Source organism: Thunnus albacares, chromosome 24, assembly GCF_914725855.1.
Source record: "Thunnus albacares chromosome 24, fThuAlb1.1, whole genome shotgun sequence".
In the NCBI taxonomy this organism is placed as follows: domain Eukaryota; kingdom Metazoa; phylum Chordata; class Actinopteri; order Scombriformes; family Scombridae; genus Thunnus; species Thunnus albacares.
This window is the reverse complement of record NC_058129.1, coordinates 1,155,479-1,183,264: the sequence shown is the minus strand read 5'-3', so window position 1 is coordinate 1,183,264 and position 27,786 is coordinate 1,155,479. Positions and strand designations below refer to the sequence as shown.

Here is a 27,786-nt window from a genome sequence, read left to right as displayed (position 1 = left end):
AGTACATTTTGCTAAATGTAGAGGATAAAACCGCTCCCTCTGTATCAGAACTTTATTTTTCCCATTTCAGTGAACAAGTACATGATAAGACCAATATGTCAGTTTGAAGAAACACAGAATACACTGGATCAAATCTATCTCTACCAAAGCATGTCATTTTTTTATAAGCCAACCTTGACTCCAGCCATCACTTTATTCTGCATCTTAACTACAGTAAAGTTACATGTGTCTGATAAAGTTAGCCTATAATATGATCCAAAGTAAGCATCACATGTTTTCCACTATGTTCTACCACTGTGGAGTGGAATCAAACATGTTCAGTGTGGCTGTTTCAATGTTTTTAATACCACAAGTCCATGAGGATCTGAGCACACACGCTTTCAGCTCATTGTTTATCTGTCCGGCTGCTTTACTGTTTTGGTTCACTCTCAGTGCTCTCATAGCATCGTTTTCGGCTGTAGTAGGCAGCTGTTTTCAGAGAAAAAGCTCCTACAACCCACTGTACACTACCTGCTCAGCACCAAACAGCAAACAGACACAGTTAGTGACTAGCTTTGGCACACACACCTGGAAGAAACACAAGCATTTAACTCTCCAGCATGAATCATACAGTTAATTTAGTAGGTCTTGGTTTGGAAAGTTAGATCAAAGGCATACAATTTTGTTGTTTGCAAAAAGTTTGGCTGTTGTGAATTTCAGTCAAAGTGCAATTTGGTGGCTGTTCTATCAACATATTGAATCAGGATACTTAAATTCCTTCACTTATTAGTTATTAATTGTGAATCAGTACCAGAATCAGTACTGTTAACATTATTTTGAGATATTGGTGGGTGAGTGTTACACTTTTTCTAAGTCAAGAAGAGAGTCAAGAGAGAATCAATGTCATATGCCTTGTAGGAGAAACTATCTCCTATCTCTGTATTCAAATGACATCATGTCTCCCCCTAATGTAGCCATTCAGAACAACTAAACACTTGATTTCTGACGTGGTCAGAGAACATGACATATGAACTAGTTCTGATTGGGCATAAACCAATATCTACGCCCTCCCAGCCTGATAAATGCCTGCATCTCTCAAACCCTCAGATCTCTCCGACTTGACAAAGCTCCTCCAGAGACATAGAGGACACTATACAACTGCCTTCACAGGCTGAGTAGAACTAACCACGACCAGCAAATTGATGTGTAAAATCTGTGAATTGCTCCTTGGAGAAAAATGCAGTCGATTGTCATTTTATTTCCTCTTATTTATTTATTCCTCCTTTTATTTCCTCCTCTACATTGTCATTTCTTTTACATTTCAGCTATACTCTCACTGCAATATTTTTCCTATTCTTTTTTCTTCTGCAGTCGTCCTCTCTCAGTCCCTCCCTCCGCCTTGGTAAACATATTTAGGCTGGTCGGGGAAAAACCTTGAAATGTTCATAAATCCTTGGTAAAGATGTTTTTTTTTTACGCTTGAGGCTCAGCTATTCTTTATCCAAATGGACTCCTTGCACAATGTGTCTGCGTATGTTCAGCTTCCTCCTGCAGAACCTCCATTCTCTGTCATGTTGCAGGCAAATATTTCAGATGATACTCCATCATGCAGATACACTACATCTGAGCTTCATTAACATACACGGAGCATTAGGAAGCCCAAACATAGCTGCTCTTGACAGGATGATATGTGGAACTGAGAACTTATATTCTTTATGTATATGGGAGTAACAGAAAATGTTTTGTGTAGCAAGTGTGTTAACATATTAACATGTCTACCTGTGCAGCGACACACACAAGCACACATACACACACACACACACACACAACAATGAAAAAGACCATCAGAATGTGTATATGCATGGGAATGAGGCATGATGCAATCATTGCTGAGCATTGAGTTTCCCAGCTGTGTATGTGTGTGCAGTGTACACATCCTTATTACCACATGCTGTATCCCCCAGGGGTTCTTCAAACCTTTTGTTTGCGCACCAACTCAAGAATAATGGAGGTAGAATTAGAGTGCAGATCTTTGTTTTCTCATGGCTTTGCTTCTCCCCAAAGGAATACAGGCTCTGTTACACCATCATTATAAATTCTCTGAATGGACAAAGGTCACTGACGGAAAAATCGCTGATGAGGGAGAGGAAAGAAAAAAGATCAAATAAAAAGTAGATTAAAAATGGCACGTGTGCAAAGTAGGCTGTACACATATTGACATGGAATTTATCTTTAGTTAAAAAACATCTTTGTACAGGGTCTCTGGTGGTTTACAAAAGGCTGAGAACACACACAGTACAGATGTTCTATGTTTACAGTCGACACTCGTCCAGACACAAATATAGCACAACTAATAAATACAGTCAAACATTATATACAGCATTTACAGAGTACAGAGGAACTACATGTCATTTACAACACAATACATCTCATCAGGGAATCAGTTGCAGGAAATAAGGTCAGGTCAGGTTTTTAAAATATACTGAAGGTACCACTCAATGACACTGACAACACTATGAACACTTGGGCGTTTGCATGCAATGCTATCAAAAGGAGTTGGAAATGATACAGCAGGGAATGAGGGCTGGGTATCAAACCTGCATTTTGACAACATAGTGAATTGTGTCAACAGCATGACAAACTGAAGATTACCAAAAGTCATTCTTAATCAAGTTTAATTGTTTGATCGGACTGAAATTAACATTTTCTTAATTTATACTATATTTTATTAAGGAAGACACAGAGTAACCAACCAACACTACATCACAAGGGGGAAAATGACTGCTGCTGTGCTGTGCTGCTGTGCTCACTCTATCTCCTGTAGTTCTGGAGTCTTTCCAACCAATCAGCTCACAGGATCTCATAGTATTGATTAGGAATAGTAATGCCATCTTCTCTGTTTTTACAAGTTTTGCCAAATATTGTCCCCGCTATATTAGTTATTGTCAACTCCTCAATGTCTTCAGGATATGTCTCATCCTATCTTAAACATGCCACTATCCAGCCCATATTAAAGAAACCGAACTTAGATCCTGCTCTGCCCAAGAATTACAGGCCCATATCTAAACTCCCATTCTTTTCAAAAAGATATATCAGGCACAGCACTGGACTGGATTTTATTTGATCTCATTGACAGAAGTTTTTCCGTCTCTATTGGGACTTTGTGTTTGATTCCTCTCCACTGTTTTGTGGTGTCCCACAAGGTTCGGTTCTGGGGCCCCTGTTATTCTCTCTATATTTGCTACATTTGGGACAGATGATCAGCAGATTTGATGTTGCTTACTATCTTTATGCAGATGATATCCAACTCCACTTCTCCTTCAAACCTAGTGAGGCTTTCAGGCTATCCAAGCTCCTGGACTGTCTTAACACTATTAAAGACTGGATGGCACTCTTTCCTCCGCTGCCCACTCCAACCTGCGCAATTTAGGGGTAATATTTGATCAATCCTAAAAGATGGCGCTGACCATAAACTGCAACTGTCAATAAACTGACATCCCACCTCACTACATCCATCTGCATATACAGTCTATGCTTCAGACCCCCAAGAACCCCATTACCCTAGTGTGTCAAATGGTTGTTCATGAAAAGCAAAACAATTGTTTAGGAATTTGCACCACTAAAGTACAATATCAACTAGGGCTGGGCGATATAGCTGAAAAATTTGTCATAATAAAATGTTTAATTTCAGTCAACACTGATAATTATTGATCATTTTTAATGACCTATTTTTTGACCAGGAGAAAAAAGGTTGATTAACCACTTTATTTTGAATTTAACCACGTTATATCCTTTTTTAATCAACAATTTCCTCACCGTCTGCACTCATTTTCTCACTCCATGCTGTTTCTGTTGTTGTGCCACATGTCTGGTGCAACCAAACAACAGATCTATGAAATGACTGGCTAAACAGCAAGTCGTTACTTGTAGCATGCTCCATTATCAAGAAAGGCTGTTTATGAGCCAGGGAGGGAGTACACTGGTGGTCTGTTCCTGCAACTGAGCATTACGTATTCTTTATGTGCTTTCACTGTGATTTGCATTTAATGCACTTAAGTGAAACAAACAATTTTCTTATTGCTATTGATGAAGTGTCTATCACTGGTACATATTGCTATCGTTTTTTTGCCCAGGCCTATTATCAACATAGTCTGTTTTCACACCAAGAAGTTTTTCTAGGGGCCCAGAAACTTTTCAGGAACTTAATTTAGTTCCTGGGCCCAAAAATTCTCTGCTCTGGAGATTATACTCTCTAATGACCTGAGACCTATTAGGGTGGAGTTTGCAGTGTTGGATGTCACTGACTAGTCAAACACAAACCTCAGGCTGCTACAGAGAGCACAAGTGAACACAGGGGCGACAGGAAGCGGTTCACCAGATACTCAAAGTGGACTTTTAGTTCCTGGTTTAGTTCCTGTGGCTCCTTAACTTCTGGCACTACTTGGTCAAAAAAGGGTTCATAGTCACTTGGCCCTGTCTTGTAGCTTGTATTGTGCTCACATGGTGCATATTCCTAAATAAAGTAACGTTGAAGTCAATTGTCTCAATCTTACTGGTAGTCTTCCAGCATTGAAGTCCTGTGTTGATGGGAACTTGGAGGTGACCGAATACATACACAAAGCACAAAGGGTGGAATGGGGGCCAAACAACATTAATCTGATCATGTTGGTGATGCCATAGCAGGTGTTTTCTTTCTATAGCAGCTGGTGGAAAACACCTGCTCTGACACCACAGGTTTAGGTGTGGACAGCAATGAAAGCTGATAGAGAGAGCAGTCCAGCAGACAACACATGCTTTTTAAAGTCAAATTAGAACCTATGTGGACATTTTCTTCATATCAGTACCCACATTTAGGTTTTGTATTGATACCCTTATCAAAAAATTCTCAACAATACCCAGCCCTACAGTTAATGAAATTGGTATAGCTACTGTATCTACATGTTATTATGATGCACACCCACATATCACAAACAAGTGCTAAGATTCATCTCTCAGCTGGGAGTCAAAGGGAAGTACCACCTCTTTAACATGACTTGCATAAAACCGTACTGCTGTTTCAGAGTGGTTTTCTTTGTTGTTGGTCTATTACATCTAAGTGGCAGATTAACAGTAACACCTCTGAAAAGTAACTGTAAATCAATAAGACCATGGTAGATGATTGGCAGCCTCATACTACTGGTATTATCATTCACTGTGCTCCAGTTGAATACTACAATATAGATACTTCTAGCTGTAGTATGGCTGGTTTTACTAAAAAAAAGGGTGGAAAATGACCATAAAGCAGTCCAACAGTTATTGTGCCAAATCTGTCCTGGTGGCTCACCATTTAAAAACTAGTGTACATGCCAGTAGAGGCTGCCAATATTGTCAGTCATGGTCTCACTGATATTAAAATTCTACAGCCTGTGTAGCATTAACAGTAACAGCCTGGTCCACTGTAGGGTATTGCAGGGAAAGATTTAAATGGCCGCCAGTTGTGATGAAGAATTTGCCTTGATCATGAAGCTGGTGAAGCTTCATTGTCATCCTAAGTTTGGGAAACTTGGTTCATGCAGGCTGATTGGCTGTCTGGGCTCAGTGCCTCTCAATGATCGGCTGTTCATGGTGATGCTTCCTCAGCCTGGTCCCTGAATTAGAGGAGAGAAGACAATTATTAGTAAAAACTAATATCTGTTTCTGTCCAACAAATTAATTTAGGTCTTCTAAAGTGTTCTACTCTAAAATCAAAGCACTTCTTTTTGAAAGTGTAGAAGAAACTTTAAAGGGGAAGATGACCAGAGCACTGGGCTTATTTTCATCATTTTAGAGCCAGCTTGCACATCTTGTTTCTGCCTGAAGATTAAAGGCTCTGACCACCCACACAGGTGTTTTCAATCATCCCAGCTGATTAGCTCTCAGCTCAGACTGAAGCTGAGCTAGGGTGCGTCTCAGTACTCACACTTGAGCACTTCAGTGCACATTCATGCACTGCAAGGTAGTAGCCAAGTGTGTCCCATGTCTGAAATATGCCAACACACACTACACTTAACTCACACTTGATGCACACTTCTCCTAATACCACTTCGGAGAGGTATTCCTAGTCAAGTGTATCCCATAATTCACCACAGTATATTGTGCAACGCCAGTCCAATTTGTTGGCGGTAGTGCAACAATGGTTGATTTTGGTCTTAGAACCAACAATAATCAATAGACAGGAAACAGCTGAAGTTTATCACATGTTGGAATTCAGCATGAATTATTAATGCCAAAACACCAAACAGTTAAAACAGAATCTGCACAGATGGTTATCAGATATATTTTTCATTAATTGTATTTATTCTCTCAGGTCATGCAGTCATCTGACTGTAACTGTGACTCCAGCAAATCATTTTAGCTTGATTACACCAGGTACAGTAGCCTGGCCAGTAGCCCTAGCCGATAAACTCTTCACACTCTTGCAGTCTTAGCGAGTACTTGGGCACCGTGACAGTTAAAGGAAATACGTCACAAAAGTAGCCACTTGACTACTTACAAATACTGCCAATGCCGGACAAACAGATTTAAGAGGCCATGTGATTGCATATCAGGTCATTGCAAAGACATTAGTGAGTCAGTGCTTACTGTGCTTCAGGCTGCTCTGGTATCCAGGAGTCTGGAAGGTTCTGCTGGTTGCAGGACCTTCACCTTCTGCTGTGATGGCCTGGACCTCTAGCCTGTACAGACTGGCTGGGTGCAGGCCTGACACCACCAGAACATTGCCATCCTGCAAAGAGAGGACAAACACAGTGAGGAGGGGGAAGCACAAGACACTGTTTAAAATGCTCAAGGTGTGTGAAATTGTTGGGAGGCTTCAGACTAAACAGGTTAGAAAAGTGTTTGTCAGCCCAGTGAACTTTGAGATTTGACTACAGGGAAATGTCGAATCTGAATCTGCATTAAACTCACAGAAACATTGCACAGAGAACTTTACCAGAAACAGAAAAAAAGATTTATTTACAGTACTTCTACTTATCCTGAATACATTTTAAAAAAGGAAAGAAACTGAAAAGGACACCAAAATGAAATGACAAAAAACACCCTAAAAAAAACAACAAAAATATTTTAACTTTCATTATATGTGTCTTTTTTCAATGCCATTTTCATTTTAAAATTTCCCATTTTCAAGTTGCCATTAAATGGTATCCATGCATCATTTTAAAATCAATTTCCTTTTCTGTCTGTGTCCTCTTTTTAACTTTTTATTTTGGCCTATTTATCTGTAGCAGTAGAGTAATATATGTTATATAGTATATATATTAAATTTCCCACTTTTAAAATTTTGTTTCCTCTATGAAACTATCTTCCAACAATGCGCCTGCGGTTAGAAAGTAGTGAACTGCATTAAACTACAAATCAATATACCACAATACCACTTTTACACTTCAGGGCTCTACCCAGGATTTCAGATATACTTAGGACTGTGAGTCCAAGTCCTCCTAATACACCCCACCCCCAACCCGCCCCTCCTCCAACAATGACAAGACACCCAAATAAACTCAAAAATATATAAAATATTTTATTTATTCAACTGATAGATTATAGATTTTGTAAATATTTCCTAGCATAAAAGTATAAATTCTGTTTCAAAGATCTCTATAAAAGTCCTGAAATAAAATTCAGATGCCAAAATTATGAATCCTTTTTAATTTAATTTGGATGGTTTAAAAGTTGTCGATTTTTTCAATATATAAAATCTTTAATGGAAGCCTGTTACATGATACTTTATTATACAGGTCTGTAATTTCCTAATAATTTAATTGGACATTTCCTGGAAAGAACTTTGTAATATGGCACTAATTATTGGGGAATTAGGAATTTTTTTGAAAGAAAAATTTAATTTAAACTCAAATAAATAAATAATTATATCATTATTGGAAATTTTATTTTCCACATGTGTTGAATTGTTTGTTTGCCACTCTTGGGGTTAGACTTGTATTTAACTGGGAATTAATTAATTGGAAGTGTACCAATTTTCCTCATAATTTGTACCAAATAAGAAAGTTCTTTACTGAAAACTTATTAGGAATTACATACTACTAGTGATACTGTAAACCCCAGAGCGCTAAATGGTAGCTGTGACCCCATCTCACCTGTAAAGTAATACCACTGGTGGGTTTACCTCAGTAAAGGAAACCTCAGCCAAAATGAATACTGTATATATACGCTACTCAGTATTAGCTGCAGTACAAACCGGGGGTAAGATCTGGGACTGGGAGATGAGGCTGTGGGGCAGCTTGTTGTTGCTGTGGCGAGTGCTGGAGATGACCTCTGCCCAGGTCACCTGGTAGCCGGTCAGCTGCTGGTGAGGTGTGGCTGGGGATAAATCCCAGCTAAAGATGGCTGTCACGTTGCCTCCTCTGACCTCAAAGGACGCTGTCAGGTTGGCTGCCTTCACCAGGACCTTCTGCGGGGTCACTGCTGGAGGAAGCACAGCCAGGGGGGTTAAACAAAGGCAGGTGGTTGGATGGTTAACAAGTCCTATGACATACTCCTGGTGTGCATGGATGCTCATAGCAGGCCTGAGGCATGAGCAAACTGCCAAAAGGAGCATGAAAAAAAGACTAAACATGCTAATAGATTCTCAACCATTTTTGAATATTTTGCACTGTGGTTCAGCACATTTTTTATATTGTAAAGTTCATTTGCAGTACATACATTCAACATATTATATGGCATTTGTGGTTGTTTTCTAGTTTGTCTTGTATTCTGGTTTATTTATGCTGGTTTGAGTTATTTTTTCTAAACCACATTCTTAATGCAACAAGTCTTCTCTATTAAAATAACCCATTTTAATACTTGAGGACATTATTTATACTTCCCTCTAACATTTTTAGAAGTGACCTGTTTTAAGACCATACAAATTCATGATATCTCTAACTTGAAATCATCACTGAGTAGGTTTACATGCACAAAATATTCTGTTTCTTGCCCTTATTCCGAAAAAGACAATATTCCTAATAGGCTGCTTACATGGCTAATGAAAATGAATATTCCATTAATATTCCTGTTTACATGCACTCTCCTCTCCTCTGTCTGCCTTCCTGTTCCAGTATATGTCATTTTGCCTGCACAGGGGTAAACGGACAAGAGGCCATGTGTCGCAAACTGCGGTAAAAACCCCAATTGAGACACATTTTCTGAATGTACTGTATACATGTCCAAAGAACGTTCCTAAAACCAGAATAATATCAGCATATCCCACATGTGTCAATCGTAAAATGCTACATTCGGAATAAGGCCTAATTCAGAATACGCTGTTTACATAACCTGTATACACTTGTTTACATTACCTGTATATAACTGTATATTTGGAATAATAGTGGAATATTAGTGTGAATGTAAACATACTCATTGAGGGACTGACTTGAATGTTTTGTTTTTTGTTTTTTGTTTTTTTTATTTTTTAAAATCTACCAAGTCATGAACTCAACATTAAACCAGTCCAGGGGGAGCTGCAGCAAAATATACAATGAAGAGAAAAACTAAAATTGAATTTGAAACTTTTATTTAAAAAAATAAATAATAATGATAAATATAATGCTAATGTGTAATAATTAATACTAATACTAATGTGCCTCATATTGCTAACACAAGTCTCACCTGTGTCTCCAGGACAGGTGATGGGTTTCAGACTCTTGGCCTGGATGGCAGCACAGGACGGAGTGAAGAAGCTGGTGCTCTCTGCCAGAGGACGACTCTTCTTGCTGACTGGCTGCAGAAGGACTTTATACTTGCAAGAGAAGAGCAAGCCCTGCAGGCTGACAAAGCTCTCCTACAATCAGACAAAGACAAAATTGTTATGTAAAAATGGAGTGCATCTTGTAGAGAATTTGGCATCTTATTTTGTATTGGGGCCATGTAGTCAAAAACATACTAATCAATAGAATAAAAACTACTGAGAAAATTAGGATAAACTTTGTCTTGTGCAAACTTGTAACAAAAACAAAAGCACATCATTCCAATATGGGCGCTGGAAATAAATGAAAGATCCTTTTACTTTTTAGCTCATGTTAATGTGCAGCTTGTTTTGCTTCAGCAGGTTACTGTACCTGTGTTACTGTCTTCTCTGTAGGTCTGGTCTGGTTGTGTCCACAATACTCTGGTCCCCACTGGATTCTGTAGAATTCAACTGAAGGATCTATAAAAGCAAATTTGCTCATTACTGTGCTGCAGAGGCAGGAGTCCAGCACACTGGGAAATATGCTTGAGTTGTCTAAAGGCTTAAATATACTTCATGTATGCAAACGTGGACGGGGGGTGCTCAGAGACATTTGGTTTTTTGGCTCTCAGAATGTTCTAGGATGACATTCTCTAAAAACATCCTAAAAATATTTGGTGACAATCTCTTAAAAATGTTTAGTGATAACATTGTTAGAACATTATGTCCAAACGTTCCATGTTTTAACCTGGAAGTTTGTTTTTTGATTTTCAGATTGTTCTAGGATTACTTTCTCTAAAAACATCCCAAAAATGTTTAATGATAACATTATTAGAATATTGTGCCCTAACATTCTCAAAACATCCTCAGAAGTCATTTTACCTTATAGGAACATTGTTTGAAATGACAAACATTTTTAGAATGCTTTTAGAGAACGTTATCCTAGAACATTCTGAGAACCAAAAAAAACTTCCCGCTGATCACATTTTAAGGAACATTTGGGTATAATATTCTAACAATGTTATCAATAAACATTGTGAGGATGTCTTTAGAGAATATTAACCTAGAACGTTCCAGGAACCAAAAGAAAACTTCCCGCTGAAAATATTAAACATGTAACATTCTCAGAACAAAAAACTTCTAGCTGAGATGCCTTGTTGACACTTGGGAGGTATACGTCTACTCCTCTGCAAGTCTCTGTGAACTACAGTTACCCATAACACCCTTCTTTAAGTAGGTTCACAGAGACATTTATGTGTATCTGTGGAGGAGCATATCCGCAGCTTTACCCAGATGAGAAGTTCCATATCAGTTACACCACACTACACAGAGAAACTTCTTGGACATGTTGGTCCATCAAAAGAGCAAAATCCTCCAACAAATCCAAAGCGGTCTTATTTCCACATTAAGCATTACACTAAAGCTCACTGTGTGTTCAGACAGAACACAAGGCAAATTTTAGCGGCGTGTACAAAGTCAACGGAAAGATTTGTGTGCACTGGATACACAGAGATGGTATCAGTCTAGTCTGCAAAAAGACAGCAAAAGTACATATTTCCCAAAATATTGAATATTTCTTTTCTAATTTGACATTAATGCAGTCGAGGTCAAGCGTGTTGTTCTGTCTGAAGTTTGATGTTTTTCATTTTTTTGAACTCTAGGTAAACCTGTGTCCATTTTTATAGTCATTTCATACGGTCAAACATTTTCCAACCTACAGAAAGGGAATGGAGTCTTGGCTTAGAACATTCTGCCCAGTGCAAACATGTCTCTGCTGAACAGACAAACTAACAACCGCAGTATGTCAGACTGAGTGTCTAACCAGCTCACTACATGTTCATACGTGTAATCTACATCTCACTGTGTCATCCTTAAACAAAGTGTCTTTGTAGTGATGCATAATTACAGATGATCAGACTCTGAAAGCTTCGTATTGTTTATAGAACTGACAGGTAGGTGCTTTACACTGTCATCAGCTTCTGTACATACCTGTGCTGCTCTGCCAGTAAACATGAACCCGAAGCTGTCCGTCCTGGTAGAATGGCGTCCCCACATCAAGTATGTCACCTGAAGGGTTTCGTGGTGCGGTGTTGGTGGCTTGAGAATAGAAAAAAAAAGTTTCTACTTAGGAGGGAACTGCATCAACACATAGTTAAAGGGGAAATATCTTTTCACCATGCAGGATTGCCTTCTTTTGGCATATTTCCGGACAACGCTGGGACAAACTTGAGCGTAAAACCATCAAGGGGAGGATGGATTACAAGGAACTGTCTCTATGTCTAGACAGGCTCCATTCAGTTGGCAATATGTGCTCTAATTGTGAGCATTGTTTTCAACTGGTTCTCTTGTTTGAATTTGCACCGCCTCTCGTCCCCCAATCAAATCAATGCACATTGCTCTAAGCAACCTGAGTCTGCCATTCCTGCGACCAGCTGACCACACCAAGGCGGGTGGCCATGTCATCGGACAAGAACGCCTTTCAGTGCTGGAAATTCAACAAGGTTACTAGTAATCTGTAACCTTTTACATTTCAAAAGTAACCTTCCCAACACTGCTGATATTATAGACTTTTACTTAAGTAGGATTTTTTCAATGCAAGATGTGCAAAGTAAATGTCATGGAAATCTGTACATTGGATTTAATACAGATTTATTGAGTACAAATGGCCATTTTGCCCAAATAGATGTACTAGAGGGAAGGTAACAGGGTACGATTTGCTCTTTGGAGACCATGAATATCAACAGGGACCATGTATATCAACAGAAACTTTCATTCAGTCTGCCCTGCAGTTCTGAAGATACTTAGCTCTGAACCAAAATGTTGGAAAACAAGATGAAAGGTTTTTGCAAATCTTGTGCCCCATATACAGATTTATACTGAATATTAATATTCTAACATACTGTATGTGAATGTAAATGTTGCATACATCTATATGATGTTAAACTTTTCACTTTCACTTGCTTAACAGCTTTTTTTTGATCTCAGTGAGAACTTTGCAAGTAGAGAAGTGGGCACCAACAAAACACATTTTATAACAATGCTTTCACAAAGATTCACTCATGTAATTGTTAAGAACATGCATTTCTTTTTTCCTTTTTCAGAATGTCAGCCTGTCATTATTTTTGAAAGGAACACCTTGACATTTTGAATCAAAGTTGGAGATTTCACTTCATCACACTGATAAGTTTGTGAGTATGGAATGTTGAGGTTGTGTCTGAGTGGAGTGAAGCTCCGAGATACAGAGGATCAAAGATTTAACATCCCAACAGGAGAAAAGTATTTGAGATATTTAAGCCCCACAGGTAAAATATCACTATAAAAGTATGAAATAAAATTCAAAGGTCTTAAAAATGCATTTCTGAAATCAAAAGGAACATTTAACCACATCAACATGCCATCTTAAAGAAACAGAAATCTTTTATCCACATTAGGACAAGGTTATCAAGCTGAAATTCTAAATGCCAGAGTCTCCTTTTAGAAAAATGGGTAATAGCTGTTAACATACCGCGCTGTGTGGTAAAGTGGAGGACTGCTCGTGGTCCTTTCAGCTGAGTTTGTCCCCAGTATGAAACAGCCTGGACTTCCACACTGTAGTTTCTGTTAGACCGCATGCTGTCCAGCTCCACCTGACTCTGCACACACACACACACACACACACACACACACACACACACACACACACACACACACAGATGACCAGATACGTAAATACACAGAGGAAAGCTGAAACGAGCAGATGTGTATGTTCACCCTCAAAATTATTGTTCTCATCAATATTTGTTTGCCTCTTTGCATTTTTATTTCTCTTGTGGCCATGTGCCCTCGTTCTTTGTCACATCTCAGAGGTTGAACATGCTGCTGTGTGTCAACAGCTGCGTCAAGAAGAATGACATTATCATGACATTTACCCAAATTAAATGACTGACAAATTAGATTTTTCAACATTTTGGTAAAATTGTTTAATGTTAGTTACAGTCAAGGAGAACAATAAGATTGTGAGTTATTGTCGCTCTGTTACTATTTGTGTTTAAATGATGGTGTAACTGCTCTGTTGGCCCAGGCCCACTTATTTTTTACATCTTAAACATACAAATTTTAAGACAAATGACAAAACCTTTCTATTATTTTCTCTAACTAACACAGACCTATGACAAACCTATTACTGCTTATCTTATTTGCTGAAAATTCTTGACAAAAAGCAGCCTTCTCTAATCTTATAGGACCTTTATTACTTCACATTTGGGATTTTTACAGTTGTTTTTAACATATCTCAACAAAGATTCTCATGTATAGTGACACAACTTTGGGATTACACTTGTTAATTTTTTTTTAAAAGTTTCATCACTTTAAGGTGGAATGACACCAAAAGCACTACGCTGCAGTGCAGTGCTATGTTGCACAATATCCATCACATCCTGAGCGCTCTTTTTGGCTGGGGGCCACACACCCACTGCCCAAAGGTTGATGCCCAGAAACATCCCGAACACAGGACAGAGTCTCTGCAGATACAGACACCCTCACACACTTCTAGTGGCTGATCAGTGATGATTGAGAGGAATTACTTTTGTATGAGTCTACACATTGTTTTTCTGCCTTTAAGGAGCCCTTCCAGACATGTATTAAGACATATAAAAAATACTCTGCTTGGAATAATAATGTGTGTCTGACATAGTTTTTCCACAAAAAATTATAATTACCACATTAAAATCCTCAAAATACTACTCCTTCTCCCTCATTAAAAATTCATAATCTATGAATATGCAAATGTATTTCATTTCAGAAGTTTTCCTGCTGGACACAAAATGTCTCCTACTTCACTGTAAAGTCCATTCTCAGTGTATATCCTTACGGTTTCCACATCACACTTGTGTAAATTGAATATTTGAACGAGGATTGGCTCCAAACTAGTTGTAATGACACAAATCTTGCTCATAGACCCACATCTAAAAATCTGATTTTGAATGATCACAGAGAAACTTTCCACTTTCAGCAGATGAATGTGAAAACAAACTCTGCACTGCAAACATTCAACTGTAGGAACAAGAAGTAAAAACATGTTTTTCAGTGGAGGGTGACTTTAAATGTCACATTTGTATTTCCTTCGCTTTGAGTGGACTATGTTCTTCATGGTTTCTTCAGCCTCTATTTCAACCTCAGTAGCTGAAAACGTCACATCTTGTTTTGCACTCAGTTGCTTTTCAAACATGAAAAGCTTAGGCTCTTAAACAGCCCAGCCTTAGGTCTTAATAGCAGCAGTGAGTTCAAATATATAAGTTCAACTGCAGCCATACCATTAACATCATCTGAAAATTAAAAGATACAACAAAGCAAGGTTTTGCAGCCCTGACAGTATTTGCGGCAGCCTTATTAAATCTGAGCCCGGGTGTTTGATTCGGTCCATTATTAGAAGCACCAGTGTATAAGATTTAGGGGGATGTATTGGCAGAAATATTGTCAGAAATGGAATATAATTTTCATAAGTATGTTTAAATTAGTGTATAATCACCTGAAAATAAGAATCATTGTGTTTTCATTACCTTAGAATGAGCCCTTTATATCTACATAGAAAGGGTCCCCTTCCACGAAGTCCGCCATGTTGCACTGCCATGTTTCTACAGTAGCCCAGAATAGACAAATCAAACACTGGCTCTAGAGAGGACCTTTAGCGTTTCTCGAGAGTTTCACAGCCACCATAGTTTCTCTTACACGCTTGGAAGGGGAGGGTGAGGGGAGGGGTATTTATTTGGTTGCGATCTGCAACCTCACCACTAGATGCCACTAAATCCTACACACTGGTCCTTTAATTCATTTGCTTGGTCAGACATCTGAAGGATTCACTTGTTACAGAATATAATTTAAGCAAGTCATGTGTAGCCCAGTCTGTATCTGCCACATTCATACTGTTAGAAGATGTAAGCTAACAGGACTGTAGTATCTGTCAGTCCTCACCTCTCTGACTGTCTTCTTCCTCTTGGTCAGGGATGAAGCCGAGGGCTGTCCGACTGCCGTCCAGCTCCAGCTGACCTTGTAGTGGTGGACGGGAACATCCAGGTCGGCAAGGATGCTCCACTGGAGCTGGGCTGACACCGCCCTGCCAGGGCCGAAGGTCATGTTGGTCACTCTCAGCTCATTGGGAGCGGGGGGACTAGAGGGGTCTGAGGGTGGAGGGATGTTGTAAATATTCACCATGTGGAGTAACAAAGCACTGAGACAATGTAATATTACAAACTGATGCTGCATTCAAGTCATGTTGGAAAACTTGCAAGAAACCACCATTTTAATGAAAAAACAGTCCAGGCAATAATAAAGTTATATCTACCATCATCCCTATATGACAGTTATTCCATTAAACCCTGTGAGTCTAGACACACACTTTTTCTTTCTTTGCTCAATTGATGAAGTTTCCTAAAACTGGGTTTTACAAATAAATACAGCTCCTTGCTTTTCTGAGATTAAATAAAAAAATCCCTTCAAGGTAGAAATTTTGCATAATTGTCTGCAAATGAATGCAGTCACTCATGCATACAGCAACACACAGTGTGACACTTGACTGAACATCTTTTGCTCTGAGCTCTCTGCTGATCCACTTGTATGTGTTGATGCTTGTATACTGTATTTCATTCAGCCTCTAGCCTGTGATTGGTTGTCCAGTTCATGTTTCAATCACCATCAAGCTGCATTTTTTATTTCTTATTGTGTTCATTTGTTTAAGTGTTTGATGATTCTACACAGTGATGAAGAGAACTCAGTGCACTGCAAATACATTTAATACAAGCAAATTAAGAAACACATATGACCGCACATGTGGCATAAAGAAAGTGAAAATACAGAAAACACATACAAATACAGTATAGAAACACTGCAGGATTGCATGAGTGTAAAATTGGAGGTATGTGCTGTACACCTAGTGCCGGCCTTTTGATTACTAGTGTTGATCAAATATGATAAATATGCATTTCTGTATGCAGCATACAGAAATGTTTGTAAATGTATGTAAATCTTCATTTGCCTGTTTTGTCTGTTGCATTTGTGTTGGCCCCTCTGAGCCACTGTAACTTTGGCATCTTGTTAAATTTCAACTAATTTCTAGTTTCTAAACTTCCATGCTGCAGCGCTGGGAGTGATTTTTTTTTTTTTAAATCTGTCAAAATAAGAGGGGGAAATTAGAATTTCACACTTTCTGTCAGTACAGAATATGTTGATTAACCTGACCCCAGAGAACTAGAATTAAGGATCATTTAAATGCTGTGTCAATTGGTCGGTGGGCCCTGGAATATCTATTATGCTGACATTTTCATTTAAAAAATTTGACGAAAGCTTTCTTTTCTTGTTGAGTAGTAAAATGCACCTTATTCATACTGTGGATGTTTTAAACACTCAGGGTAGAAAACAATGGCAATACATCCACCATGACTGTAACACATAAGACCTAAGACAAACCTATTACTGAATCAGTTATCACATTTTCCTAAAGGATCTTTACCACTGTACATTTTGAATTTTTAAGGGTTTATGTTCCTCATTATTGTAGTAACAAAAGACCAGGCATCTGACCTCTGCTGGAGTGGATGTGTCGGCTGGGTGTGGTGAAACCTCTGGTCCCGTGGGTGTTGACAGCTGCCACTCTGAACTGGTACCAGCGGCCTGGTCGGACGTCAGACAGTCTGGCTCCCTGCTCCGTGGTCTATCGTCAATCATGTGGAGTGTTGGATTAAAAAAAAACAGGGAGGAAGACACAACATGACCTGTCTGATTTCTGAAAACTATGTTGATGTGTGAGAAGAATGTGTGACCACAGTAACTTTTACAGGCTACTTTTCTAAAGATCTTTGTCCAAACTGAAATGCCTGACTGGTTGGCAAGAACAAAACTTTGTTTTCATTCAGCCGTATTTGAGATTTAATCTTTGTTTCTTACATATTTCTCTGTTTGTGTTATCAGACAACTGAACAAGTTTAAAATAGTGTTTGATCACGTCTCATAAATACTGTCTGTTAACCAGGTGAACAGTAATTCCTGTGCTGCTGCACTGAAGCATGACAGTAATAAAATCACTATTTTATGGTACTGTGTAATCACCTATTTGGATTTGAACCAATAGAAAGTTGTCTTCCTAACGTTACTGCCACAAAAGCCCCCGTCCAGGCTTATGTCACTGTTTTCAGATGTATCCAGACTGGAGAGTGTTTTTGAAAAAGCTAACTTTTGGGGCATGAATTGTCAGTTCAGTGTGGACAGACAGCCAAACCTATATAAAACAGCAGCTTCAGACATGGGACATTTAAGAATAATGGGTTGAACTTGCATTTGGCAGCAGTGTCAGTCATATATCTTCATCATACTGAGATATTTAATAGAAGAAAGACATTGTTAATTTGAACACTAAATCCCTCAGTTTACCTGAAAAAATAACCAAAGTTAGTGATTCATACACTCACCAAGCACTTTATTAAGAACACATGTACAGTCTGATGTGACCCAATACAAAAGCTCTGCCATAAATTCTACTTTTACAGAGTTTATGCATTTTCAGTTTATGTTGACATTGTCAGAAAGGTGATAATTATATTTTATGTCTATTACTGAGGTCGTAGTGGGTGGTGGTGGTGGTGGTGGTGTACTGGAGTGCATTATATTGAAAAGTGTACCTAATATGTTGTCTACTCCATTGACATACATGAGTTGAGCAACTTTTCAATGTCAGCAAAAACAGAAAATGTATAAGCTTCGTAAAAGCATTCCAAAGTCCTTGCTGTGTGTAGTCACATTGGACAACAATGTGATTAGTAACATCTGCTTTCCTACTATGACAAGTTGAAATGTCTGCTGCCAAAAATGCCTATTATCAATCAAAATGTTCATTTTAAGCAGTTGTTTTATAAACTCAATGATATTAAATCTTCTAATAGCAAGCTGTCGACTGTTTTTAAGTCTTTTAAACTATATTCTCATATATTCAGGAACTGTTTTAGTGCTAAAAATCTCACAGACCAAAGACCTATAGTAATAAATCTGGACTGACACGGTCATTACTTTTAGTTTGGTTAGAATTAGAGACTATAGGTTAAGTTAGTAACAACAGCACACTGAGAATTGTTTCATAAATACATCCTCAGATCTTTTCATACTTTTCCTGACAAAACAACATACACCCATTTTGCCCACAGCAGTAATATTCAGTGCATTAAACTAACTTGTGCAGCCACCTGCCAGGAGGTGGCGGTGTCCTCGCTGGGCTGGATGCCAAAGTTCCACCTCCTCTGCAGGATGTAGACCACAGGCTCGGCTGAGATGTTGAAGCGGGAGGACCAGCGTACCTCCAGCTGACCAGAGGAGAGTTCTTCAAAGCCTAACTCCTTCCTTGGCTTCAGAGGAGCACCTGGGAGAGAAACATTATCCTGTAATATATATATGTGTGTGTATATGTGTCCACCAGCTGCAGCAGCCAATAAAAGTGCAATTAAAACTGAGCTGAAAGGATGATTTGTGAGCCTTTATACATTTTTTAATCTGTATATACTATAAATAGAACTCTTGTGATTAGAATCATAGTGTTTTCTCTTACCCCCTAGCTACCATTATACTATAATTCTCAACACATATTGAGGACAGCCAGCACTTGGTCAGCTCAGTCAGTGTCCCCTCAGGCTGCCAGGATTTACAGCTTTACTCAGTGACACGGTGTGAAAGGCAAAATGAGTTTTCCCATATCATTCCTCTCTCATCGTGTGTGTAACCACCAGTGAGGCCTGAACCTGCTGCTGCAGGTTTACGGGATGTGTTTTTCCTCAGCCCTACTTTGATCCCTCCTCTGACAATGGAGGCCTAAGTAGGGCAAACTCCACCTCACTCAGACTCACAGCAGCACAGCCACACTGTTAGCAAGAGATGTTCTACCTGGAATTACTTCATTTATCTAAGGTACGGCGCAGGGGAGGCCGGGATGACATGTTTTTTTTAGGTTGACAGGAAGTTTATGACAGTTTAAAGTCATGTCACAGCATATAATACTTAATAATGACGATGATGAGTTTAATAACATAATTTACATAATAATAATAACATTTGTAGCACATTCAGTTCATTGCATAGTTCATCAATCTAAAGATTCTTTTACATATATACATGATCATTATTATTTTTCAGTGTTCATAATACAAGGTCTCAGTGCACACACTGCATGTAAAGTAATAACAGTTGCAGTTTAGATGTGCAGATGTGCGCTATCTTCGGGCGAAGAGAGTAATAGGTGTTGAAAGTGTAATAACTGCACCATCTCTATGCAGTGAGTGTTACTGCTGCAGTTATATAACAGTTGTTGCCTGGAGGCGGCACAAGTGCTAAAACTGCTGCAGCTCTTGCTGTTTTTTGCCTGTAAGTGACACTGATATGTCTTCATCTGCAGATCTAAAACGCTGCCACAGGTGGTGCATGTGTAGCAACCGGCTCCTCCAGCGGACATTCTGCAAACTAGTAAAAATGAGTTTTTAAATGATATAGCTGGCAATTTTCTCTATTTTTTCATAATATATTTTTCTCATGTGCAGAGCCAAACCAACAGTGAAGTGATCTACTAACAAGTATTGTGTGTATCCAAAGTGTGACTCATGAATGATTTTTTAATAGTTTTTGGACAAGAACAGAGGTCTACAGCAAAGAGGAATACAATTATATATTTTGTTCAAATGTCTAAAATTAACCTGAGAAGGACCTCGTATGATCATGTGAAGTATGACTCTTGTCTGCCAAGAACAAAGACAGAAGTGGTTCTGGCACCACTAAATCACAGAGGACGTAGGGATGGATGGTTGGCTCGACAGAGTGTGGCACTTTAACGGATGAGACTGTTGTTTGCATCCTGTTTCCTACCAAAAGACAACATTTGTTTTTAAATCCTGATTTAAAGCTGGAATGTGGGACTTTTGTCTCCCCCTTGTCACCCCTTTCAGTGACAGTAATTACAGAAACACTGTTGATGCGCTTACGTCATAGGCTCCACCATAACCTACTCTGTTGCTACTGTTGCAGCTGTAAAATGGTTGACAAATTGTTTTGAGCATCACACAACCCCCACAAAATGAACATTTGGAAAGTCTAGAAGAGACAAAATTATTTTATCCCCCTTCAAGCTAGCAGAGAGCTAAATGGAAGTTAGCCGGCTCGGCTAGCAGAAGTCTCTAGTGCATATGCTCTGTCCATAGAGTATGCACAGTAACATTCATCCAGCCAGTGCAGGAATGTCAAACCCAACACCAGATTTAAAACTCTGAGTACTGTGAAATACAGAGAGATTTATCTGGAGGTGATAGGCTTAATCAGTATTGTGTGAACTCCTTTGGCAATTTATTTGTAAAAGTTCTGCTGCAGGTTTAACCACAGAGGTTTGACTTCCTTTAGGTTTAGCAACTTGGTAACAATCTATGTGAGGACAACATTATTTCTCTATGGCAAGGCTCATTTTATGTGCTGTTGTTAACAGTGAACAAGGTCCTCTTTTAGTGATAGAGACTTAAACAAAAATTGAGGAAACAATGCAATTGTGCGTCTTTTATATGTGCAAAGCAGAAAACACACCATTTTGCAGCATTGCTGGAAATGTTATTTTCATAATCATTATCACACCTGAGCTACAGCACTGCAGCCAGAGAACTCACAGATCAAGTCACATTACTCCTGATAGAATAAAATAACTAGAATAGAATTTTAAATGAGCTCTTTCCCAGTTATGGAAGTACTCAGATCCTTTACCTCAGTAAAAGCACCAACACAGCAAAGTAAAAATACTACATTACAAGTAAAACTTACCTACTTAAATAAAAGTACATACGTATTATGAGCTTGATGTAGTTAAAGTATTGCAGTAAAAGTAGTGGTTTGGTCCCTCTGACTGATATATTATTATATATGACATCATTAGATTATTAATAGTGAAGCATCAGTGTTAGAGCAGCATGTTACTGTTGTAGCTGCTGGAGGTGGAGCTAGTTTACACTACTTTATATACAGTTAGCTAGTTTAGTCCAGTGGTTCCCAACCTAGGGGTCTTTGATTTTTGCTGAAATATTGAATGATGTGAACATTTATTGAAATGAAAGCATGTGAGAAGTTTAGAGGGAAAAATCACTATTTGGTGGAGCTGTTAACAACTCATAAACATGTGAAATGTGACCCCGACTACACACTGCTTTATGTAAGATGTCAAAAGCCAAAAAGGTTGGAAACCACTGGTTTCATCTTTAACAATGTGTTGTATTTTAAAAGCTTGTTATATTATCCATTGTGTCAAATCTCCATCTGAAAAGTAACTAAAGCTGTCAAATAAATGTAGTGGAGTAGAAAGTACAATATTTCCCTCTGAAATGTGGTGGAGTGGAAGTAGAAAGTAGCATCAAATGGAAATACTCAAAATTATACTTAAGTACAGTACTTGAGTAAATGTACTTAGTTATTTTCCACCACTGTTCTCTCCTGACTGGGTAACATGCTGGATAAATATATTTCTGTTAGGCTTCTTCTTCATAGCTCTATTTACCCTTGTAGAGGTCTTTAGGAGACTGGCAGGTGTGGCCGCAGCCGTTGGAGCAGCATTTCTTCTGAGCGGAGCATTCTCGGTCATGATCACAGCTCTCCACGCAGGCGGCTGCAAAGCCGCTGGCTCTCTCTGGAGGTGGACAGCTGCCCTGCTTCACCGCCAACACTGACTGAAGGAACTCACAGCTGGTCACACACTCCCAGTGCTTCTTGGGAAACACCCGCTGGATAGGTCAGGGGGAGACTGGTTAGCGTGACTGACAGAGTAACCCTTGAAAATAAACAGTGGCTCAAGGACCTTTCATTGTTTCTAATGTTAATATTGACCGTCATGGGTTCCAAGATTACGTATTCATTTATTTTAATGGGAAGGGTTCTACAAAAGGCTCTGATCACATATGCAATGTGACTGTGTGTCGCAGTGTACCTCACACAGCTCTCTGCAATTACTTTTCCTCTTCATCACCCAGGAATCTTTGCAGGGCTCCAGGCACTGTGGAAGTAAAAGAAACAAGTGTGAGATTTTGAGGTGCATATCACTGTGCATTGATTAGGAGTAAAAAGGTTTCATTTAGTAAGTGTTGGATAATCTTATCCCGTGAAACAGCCCCATTTCATGCTAATATGATTATTCAGACTGTGAGGTTTATCATTAAAGCTTGAAGCACTGACCAAAAACATTGCCAGTAAATATTATCCAATTAGTCAGTTTGTTTCCGCCAAAATACATTTTCAAAGCAAATTAGATATTTTGAAGATAAGGTTGGATGAAGTAATTAAACATCTGACATTTAGGGAAAATTTGCCATTTTTGATCTATTATTTGATCAAAAAGTGATGAGACAAAGGCAAAGTATCCAGAGTCCGTAAGAGAGTGTAAATGTAGATACATGTAAGCACATGCTTTATTTTCCTCACAGTTGTACTACCATTAGAGTGAATATGACATGAACTGCTCCATTTACATTGCAGCGGAGATATAAAATAAGAGGAAAGCTAATGAATGTTGTCCTGCGTTCTCAGGCTGCTTCTGGAGCATGTCACTAATTAACTGCATCGCCCTCTATACCATAAAGCAGAATCCTGCACCAGTAAGCAGAGGGGGCCCAGGGGAGTGAGGGTACACTGATTGTAATTTCATGCCGTGGTGAGAAAACAGTGGGGAAGAGAGCGATATACAGCAACATCACAAGGACAAGAAAAGTTGTCTGAAAGTTAGAAGAAGCACTATGAGCTGTTTGCTGAGATCTACAGAGAATATGACATATTCATGGTCTCATAGAGCTCGGCAACTGTTGTCATGATATCTTCTTAAGGGATGAATCAGTTTCTCAGCAGGAGTCAGTTATGGTCACTGCTAATGTACCCTCAGAGTGTGCATACCGTGGTAAACTTATTTCCTTTAATGCATTGCAGCTAGGGCCTCTCACAAGTTCTATTAATCTCTGATTTAACTACAGATTGCTGAGTGCATCTGTGATAAAAAATATTCTGAAGACAAGATTCGCTTACTGAGCTTTTCCCTAAGCTGACTGCCTTCCTCAGCAATCATTTTCACAAATATCAATGTGGAGAAAAGTTTCTTTTGACAGGGTACTCTGAACCTATGAATCCAGAATCACTTTCTCTTTACATCTTTCATAATAAAATGTTGTAGCTGCTTTTCTACAAATGTTTTTTTTTAGCGGCTTTTCATGTTAAGGACATTTCAGGGGTGAAGACTCCCTGTGCAGTCATGTCCAAAGCTGCTCTAATTAGGTCTCAGTGCAGTGTCTGATTCGTGAAACACTCGTGACCTCACATCACAACAAAGACAACTACAACAAAGTCGATGTTTGACTGGAAGAAATTGAGATAGAACACACAGCCAGACAATACGCTTTGAAGATTTTTTGGATTTTGGCCCCCACATTGAAAGCACATTTGAGGGGGATCTTTTAAGAGCCAGTATGAAGAAGAGGAATGATTACAGCCAATAAAACCTCTTTCACTGTTCATACGGACACCTGACTGCTGTTTTAAGACAAACTGTGAACTTTTAAGTCCCAGCAGTGGAAAAGGAACTTTAGAGCCATTTAGGACAGGATGTTACTCATGTCGAGATTAATATGCTTTAATTTTTGAGACTTTAAAGGATACAGAGTAAAAATAACTTGTTTTGTCCAGAGCTAAGGGAGTGTCTGCTTTATAAAAGATCTGGCAAGGACGGTGATTTCTCATCTTCCCTGGGCATGTTGTCTCCTAGTGAATGAGGTGAACAGGCTTATTTTTAACAGCTGTTAAAGATTTTGAAGGGATGTGTGTGTGTACGTTGTGTGTGAGGGGGTCGTAATAGTTGTAGGAAACTATGAATAAATCGGTGGGGAAAGAGGCCCACCTTTAAATACAGCTGATGTTGCTCAGTTTACACACAAACTGCGGGAGATCTAACTGAGTTTGCCTCAGGCTCTTCATTTCTGCAACCCTGCAAGTATAAAAGTTCTGCTCCATATTCCTCAAGTACCCCTCATTCGCCCAACCACAACCCTGACATGTGCACATTCAACTCAGTCTAACATTACAATATTCATATGGTGAATCCCACATTTATGTTAAATAGCCATAAAAATATATGACACGGCTCCATTAACTCTGTAAGCCTGCACCATTACTCAACAGCCATGATACAATAAAAATTATTGTTTATAGAACGCTATATTTTCTTTAACCGCACACTGATATTATCTTTTAATTACTCTAATCTGACACTGATATGATGGATACAACCCAAAGCAAATTTCCCAAAGCATAACTAGTGTGTTTTTTTTCCTTCTGACCCTCCTGACAGCTGTTGTTTTGAATTCATTTCACGACATGAAAAGACTTTGAACTTGTATGACTTACGTCATAATGTGTGTCACTCAACAGCAATAATGAAAGTTGACCTGACAACAATAAAAGCAGATGTGTTCACTGTGAGTCTGAAAGTTATATTGAAAATAAAGAAAATGGAAACCAATGGGGGGGGGGGGGTGAGGCTTCATCAGTCTGAGTTAGTCATATCAAGTGGATATCTGACACATTTACAGTCTTTTTAGCTTTAAATTCCCTCTTTGTGTTTCCTCAGACAGTGTTTCCCTGTTGAGCCGCGGTGGAAGTATAGTAACAAAAAGACTGAAAGATATCTACTTGATTTGATCTTGATCTACTTGAAGCTTCATATTAGCTTCAAATAAACTTTTAAATACATCTTTGTACAGAAGGAGGACTGTGGATTTTGTCCCCCATCACTTACACTGTCAGTGCATTATGAAAGGGATCTTCTAATGGTCAGTATGAACAGGAGGAATGATTACAGCAAGAAAAACATGTTTCAATATTAATTTGGGCTCCTGATTCCTTTAAGCAAAACTTCTGCTAAACAACTGTCACTGTAGCCAAAATGTATAATTATAGGATCATGGTAGAAGTCAAACCATAATGTAGCTCAATAAAAGAAGAGTTACCAAGCCAGTGACTTGACAAAGTAATGTCACTTACATGACAATCTCTATCTAAACTTCGCTAAGATTAGCCATCATAAGCTACTGGTACTGAGTTTATTGAATTGAGCGAGTTATTGCTTATGTATTCAGCTTGTTTGCAAGAGTGAGAAAATTTTACTATTATTATTATTACTTTCAAAAGCCTTCCTTGAACTTATTTGAATTTACTGTGATGACACATTTTGATGAAATGGTGCGTGGTTATGTTCTGCTATTATCCTCATCCTGTGATGTTAGCAGATCTTTTTCTATGTCGCCTGAGAACCAGTAATGTGCACCACTACGGGGTGTGAGTGAAGAGGGGAGAGAAAAAGTGGTCTACACTGTACACGTGGCGTACAGCTCTCTCTTCCTCTGCGATGAAGACTCCTCCAAGCATGTCTGATAGCCCTGTGCCAGCCCTGCCATCTCCCATCTCTCCTCCTCGGTCTCCACGGGAAGACTCGTCCGCTAATCTAGACTGACGTTCCCACTCTCGTGCCATTCCCATTGTACCTCAGTGTCAGTTAGTTTTCCGCCCCATTTCAAGCTTAAACCAAGCATTCCAACCCACTATACCGCAAATAAAGCTGACTGGGGGGAACTTTGTGATGCGGTTGAGAGAGATTTGAGAAAGCACCTAAGTCCCCACTGGTAGTGAAGACAACAGAGATATTTTTGTCTCTACTGCAGAATTCAGCACCAAATTGGAATTAGTTTGGGATTCAATCCGTTCTTCTGGGTCACAGAACATGACTTGTGTTTATTTGACTGTGTGTGTGTGTGTGTGTGTTTTGGCGGGGAGTGGTGCGCTCCTCCATGACCAACCAGAGATAATGGGGCGAACAACTTCTCTGCTGACCGTGCAAAATGCTGTTCTTTTGGTGCTCCACGCTGTTTGATTCGCTGCCCAGACGAACCCCTCAGAGGGGAAATAGGCCCTGTGTTTGTCTCTGGCTTCCTGTTTCAACAACTTGCATTGTCTTTGAAAGTGTTCCAGACCTTTAAACATCCACAGACAAGACCTCAGCCTTTTCCGAGGAACAGACTGCAAGCAAATTATTTCACAAGTACTTTTATACATTTGAAAATGTGAGTTTTGAGGCGAGGACGACTGAAAGAAAAGGATGTCTGGCTCTCAGTCAAACATCACAACAAGGCTGTAGGGAATATTAAAGTCCACTAATGACTGCCAAGCGCTACTGAAAGAAGGTTGTTACACCATGCTCAATGCCAATTGTCTAGGTTGTGAGCTAAGACACCAGTGTCAGTGCATGATGTCCCTCCATTGCTCCAATGCTACAGTAGTGCAATCTTAAGCTCTTTTAAAAAGGCTGAATTGAACTGGACTGTGTGGGAGTGTGTTGCTAATCAACTCTGGCACTTGCAAATGGCTGTCTGCCTGGAGGAGATAGTGACAGAAGGATTAACAAGCACTCATTACCACCGGGGCCCGTGAGGACGACAGGGGGCCAAATGATCACGAGCCAAAGTGATGGGCTGTCTCACAGCAACAAGCTTCAACAAGCTTCTCATCAGGCCTCTCTGAGCTGAAGAGCTGGACGGGGATGTATCGATACAGGGATTGATACAGTAGCAGCCTAAAATAAGACATCAGGAATATTTCCAAAACTAAACCCTGATTTTAACAACAAAGTAACCCAAATTAAAACTTTGAGTTTTGCTTCCTTTTTACCACCTGGAAGATGTTTCACCTGGTTTTATCTCTACAGAAGTCTTATCTCTTGTCTTAATCTGATTTATTACCTAATCTGATTGCAAATTAAATAAATACATGCTGCAATTTTTTCTTTCACAAGGTCCAAGTTCCAGTGTGAACTGCAAATCAGTCTTACCCATGTGACACTTATCATGCTATTTATAATATTTTCTTGTGTTTGAGCATTGACTACATGATTGAACATGCCAACCTACTTATTAGTCTGGAATTATGGTTCTCAAAAGGTACACATGCAGAGAGGGGTGTTGTGGGTAAGCGTAGGCTCACAGAGGACAAGTTGTCACCATCATTTTTAATCAGTGCCTTTGTCTAGTATTCACACCTTTTGTGCCCATGTCACAGATAAACTGTGCTTC

The 27,786-nt window shown here is 39.1% G+C and overlaps 1 protein-coding gene across 2 annotated transcripts in view; it reads right to left on the bottom strand.

Annotated features, from left to right (window-relative positions):
* Nucleotides 1-3,898: 3,898 nt before the first annotated feature.
* anos1a (anosmin 1a) overlaps nt 3,899-27,786 on the bottom strand; it is a 38,365-nt gene continuing 14,477 nt past the window's right edge. Inside the window, exons 3-14 of one of the 2 annotated variants that reach the window (XM_044345419.1) lie at nt 22,614-22,679; nt 22,188-22,410; nt 18,850-19,034; nt 17,210-17,339; nt 15,605-15,810; nt 13,161-13,287; nt 11,645-11,752; nt 10,047-10,135; nt 9,598-9,769; nt 8,189-8,412; nt 6,580-6,721; nt 3,899-5,606 (exon numbers count right to left, since the gene is read on the bottom strand). In XM_044345419.1, the coding sequence (XP_044201354.1) occupies nt 5,554-5,606; nt 6,580-6,721; nt 8,189-8,412; nt 9,598-9,769; nt 10,047-10,135; nt 11,645-11,752; nt 13,161-13,287; nt 15,605-15,810; nt 17,210-17,339; nt 18,850-19,034; nt 22,188-22,410; nt 22,614-22,679 (1,725 nt within the window). In that variant the 3' untranslated portion in view covers nt 3,899-5,553. Of the gene's footprint in view, nt 5,607-6,579; nt 6,722-8,188; nt 8,416-9,597; nt 9,770-10,046; nt 10,136-11,644; nt 11,753-13,160; nt 13,288-15,604; nt 15,811-17,209; nt 17,340-18,849; nt 19,035-22,187; nt 22,411-22,613; nt 22,680-27,786 lie in introns of both variants that reach the window. The other variant, XM_044345418.1, reaches the window with a different exon arrangement.